Here is a 4,184-nt window from a genome sequence, read left to right as displayed (position 1 = left end):
ATACATTGTTGATATTTATATATATATATATGTATAATACAATAATGTCAACATCAAAAACACTGTCATAACAATATCTATATACCAAATATTTACAGTTGTCATAAAAGCAGTAAAATTATAAAAGTTGAAAAAGTGAACAAACGAGGCTACTCCTCAAAACATTAATTATACAACAATGTTAACAAAAGAAAAATATTGTTATTAAATGTTTTTTATAGATAAGTATTCATACAATTTTCAATTGGTTTCCATAACTGTTGAAATGACAACATATTTTTTGATGGTCCCTTATCAGATAATTGGGCACCAGATCTAATAAAAGTGACATAAGATCAACACGCTCATGTTTGTGGGTTTTCTAGTTTAGGGCCGTGCAATAGAGCTCAGAGATGGAGTTTCATGGTAAAAAAAAAAATCTGTGAGCTGTTGTCCTCTGCTTTGCTGCAATCAATAAAATAAGTAATACAATATTGTATTGTTTCAGGTTTAATAATACTTTTTTTAGACAATCAAGTCCTTCAAAGTGAGAACCGTTTGGTGCAGGTATAATCGGAATTGAGACACCGAATAAAAGGCATAAAAACTCCACAAACAATCCGATTTCTGAAAAGTTTTAAAACAAAAGTAAGGACTGCCAGGGTAAATGTGAACAAAATGTAAAACACAATTCCCAGCTATTTTCCCAGCATACAAAAAAGAGACATACAAGGTTTCATAGCTGATGCTGACAGTTCATGACATAGATGTAAGCTGTAGTTAGGATGAGACCTGAGAGTGGAATAGCATGTGGCATAACGGTCTGAAAACATGTCCAGCTGTGGTGGCAATCTGGAGACATCTATCTGAAAGCAGCCAGGCTGTCCAGAGCTGACAGAGGGGGGAGTCCTCGTTCAAGCCTCAGTCCACAGTGGGGTGCAGACCACCTCAGATGATCTTGTAGTGAGAAGGTGTGAACCTCAGAGGAAAAGTGGGTATAAGTTGAAATTTGCTGCTGTAATAATGACAAGCACATCTGCCTTTCCCCTACATTTCCTGAAAAACATTTTAAAGCATTTTTGGTGCTCTAACATCTGGTTTCCAGCTGTATCACATGGTCATTCCAAGTTGTTTCTTATCACTCCTAACCCCAAGTAAAAGATACTTTAATACTTTCTCAATTGAAGACGCAACGAGACCCCATTGAACGTTACATTGGTTACATCAAAAGACATAATGTTGGTCATTGGTAAGTTATTTGTAAGTGCCTCCATATTACTTTATTTATGTAAAAGGCTTAGTAGTTGGAGGCCCAGGTCATCAGTGTTGCGTAAGTAGGTGATCATTTTAAACCAAGTGTCGGGGCTCAGCCTTCACGGTAGAGCAAACTCGCGGGTGGACCAGCCTTATATGATGGTGTACGAAAAGGATACTGATAATGAGACTTGCACCCATCTATGTTATATTGCCACTAAAAGATCTAAGAGTGAGTTGAGTGTGTTGTAGAAACCCCATGAATACAGTTTGCACCATAGTCGGTTTCTATCGAGGGGGGCGTGAGAGAATGCAAGAGTGTTTGCAGGAGGCACAGGGGAATGCTTTGTGAGTGATGGGTGGTGCTGTGGAGCAGCAGCAGGTGAGCAGTGGCTGGGGTAGATGGCGAGGAGGATTGTGGCAGGATAGTAGATGGTGGGAGGTTGATCAGGGATAGTGGAGCTGGATGCACACCAGGAGTGGCTTGGATAGCCTTGCCTTTGGCACGGCATCGTGTGCCATTGGCTCAACCACTGTGCATGTCCGCTGCACAGCAGGCACACAGCAGAACGCATTGTGGAAACGCAAATAACAATAAAACACAAGGGCTGGAAAGCAGTGGTAATGGGCTTACGTTTGTGATTGTGTGTTTGTACCTCCCTAAACTCCTCCTTAGCCCGCCAACGCCCTCCTTATTCCTGCCTAAACCCCTCCCATTTAGAAGTAAGTATTCTTCAACATTTACTACTAAGTAGTAAGCTTAGATGTGTGAGGATCCCTCCATAGAAAAGACAGACAAGGTAGAGGTTACATCTGTAGGTTTGTAGTAAGTAAGCAGTACTACTGTGGCACTACTTTATGTATTACAAAATTAAGTTTGTAATATGCGCCATATAAGGCTGGGCGTAGCTGGCGGAGTACTACTACACAGAATTCCACGAAGTTTAACAAAAACTCTGTGAATTTCGCAACTTTGCTCCGTCTGACTCCCAAATAATAAAACAGAGACCTCATATACTTTTGGCAAAATAACAAGTGAAAATTAAAATTTAGCAAGCAGTGAGAGAGGTGATGATTTTGGGACCATCCTTAACCTAAGGAGAGAACCGAGCGGATGTCTTGAAAACAAGAGCACATCTTGCTGAACGATTCAGTGGTGGTCCCATCCTCCTAGGACCACCCCAAGCACAGTTATGGGCAAAAATACAATCCCAACCAAAGGCCCTGCAAAGCATTATGGGACGAGATTAGCAATGGGCAGTGAATATTATAGTATCAAAATAATTCTACAAAGAGCTGCAGTTCAACAAGTCGTTACTAAGTGTCCCTCATGAGTCAAATGCATCAAATGCAAAAGCATTTGAGTTGAGGGACACCTAGCAACGACTAGTTGAACTGCAGCTCTTTGTAAAATTTATAGTTTAAGCTTTCAGCTCAGCAGAGCTGTTGTCCCTTGAGGAATGGTTTGATATTGGATACAATAATATTCACTGCCCACTGCTATTCTCGTCTCATAATGCTTTGCAGGGCCTTTGGTTGGGATTGTATGTCTGCCCTTAACTGTGCTTGGGGTGGTCCTAAGAGGATGGGACCACCACTGAATCGTTCAGCATTATGTGCTCTTTGTGTTCAAGGTATCTGCTTTGTCCTCCCCCTAGGTTAGGGGGGACCCCAAAATCATCACCTCCCTCATTGCCTGATATTTTTCATTTTTAAAGTTCACTTTTGTGACTTGGTTATATGTTTTTAGCATGTAAAGTTGCTTTATCAAAGCATTTGTGGGTTAATTTTAGTAGCTGGCTCCGCTATGAGGAGGAACTGAGTTTTTGCCTGAATTCTGTGTTCTTTATGAAATGCGTATTTAACAAATCTCTGCAAACTCCGCTAGCGGAGCGGAGTTAATTGCCCAGGGTTACCTAAAACTCCATCTCTGTTATTCCATGGTGCGAATAGTAAAGGCACTGACTTGTCACCGTATCTGTTTACAGGTTACCACTGCACCTAATATGGAGTGTTCCAGAAACAGAACTGATGCAACAGAGTTCCTGCTCCTCGGATTCCAGGTTCTCCCAGAGCTGAAGCCCGTCCTCTTCCTCATGTTTGTCATCATCTACCTGTTCACTATAGTTGGGAACATCCTGATAGTGTCCACTGTATCTCTGGACAGCCACCTGCACACACCCATGTACTTCTTCCTTGGAAATCTGTCATTTTTGGAAATCTGGTACCCGACAACCACGGTGCCCATCATGCTAGCTGGCATATTGACAAATGGTAGACTCATTTCCTATGCTGGTTGCATCTCACAGTTTTATTTTTTTGTCTCCTTTGCAGCCACTGAGTGCTTGCTTTTGACTGTGATGGCTTATGATAGGTATGTGGCCATCTGTTTTCCCTTACAGTACATGGTCCTTATGGTGAAAAGGCTTTGCTTCAAGCTTGTTTTAGGTTCCTGGGTAGCTGGGTTTTCTCCACCAATGATCACAGTTTCATTACTTTGTAGATTACAGTTTTTTGGTAAAAATGAGATTGACCATTTCTTTTGTGAATTTGCACCCTTGCTAAAAGCCACCTGCTCAGAGACTCAAGTGATAGAAATGTATGTTTTTATCATAGCAGTCAGCATACTGTCAGTTCCATTCTCTCTTATCATTGTGTCTTATGGGTATATCATGTCGGCCATCATGCGGATCCCTTCGGTCACGGGCAGGCACCGAACCTTCTCCACCTGCAGTTCCCACCTCACTGTAGTTATTGTATACTTTGGGACACTGATAACAATATATGTAGCACCCACTACAGGCCATTACCTAAACCTCAACAAAGCCCTATCCCTTCTATACACTGTGGCGACCCCGCTGCTGAATCCCATCATATACACACTGAGAAACAAGGACATAAGGAAGACTTTGAGAAAAGCCTCCCATACTTTTAGATTTTCCAGGCTGTGA

General features: G+C 41.7%; 1 protein-coding gene across 1 annotated transcript; it reads left to right on the top strand.

Moving 5' to 3' along the window:
* The first annotated feature begins 3,239 nt into the window (after positions 1 to 3,239).
* On the top strand, positions 3,240 to 4,184 carry LOC144798205 (olfactory receptor 11L1-like). Its single transcript, XM_078668950.1, has one exon. It carries the CDS (start codon positions 3,240 to 3,242, stop codon positions 4,182 to 4,184), a length of 945 nt encoding a protein of 314 aa, XP_078525076.1.

Source organism: Lissotriton helveticus, chromosome 12 (assembly GCF_964261635.1).
Source record: "Lissotriton helveticus chromosome 12, aLisHel1.1, whole genome shotgun sequence".
Taxonomy (NCBI): Eukaryota; Metazoa; Chordata; class Amphibia; order Caudata; family Salamandridae; genus Lissotriton; species Lissotriton helveticus.
Note: the sequence above shows the minus strand (reverse complement) of the source record. Positions and strands in the feature narration are given on the sequence as shown.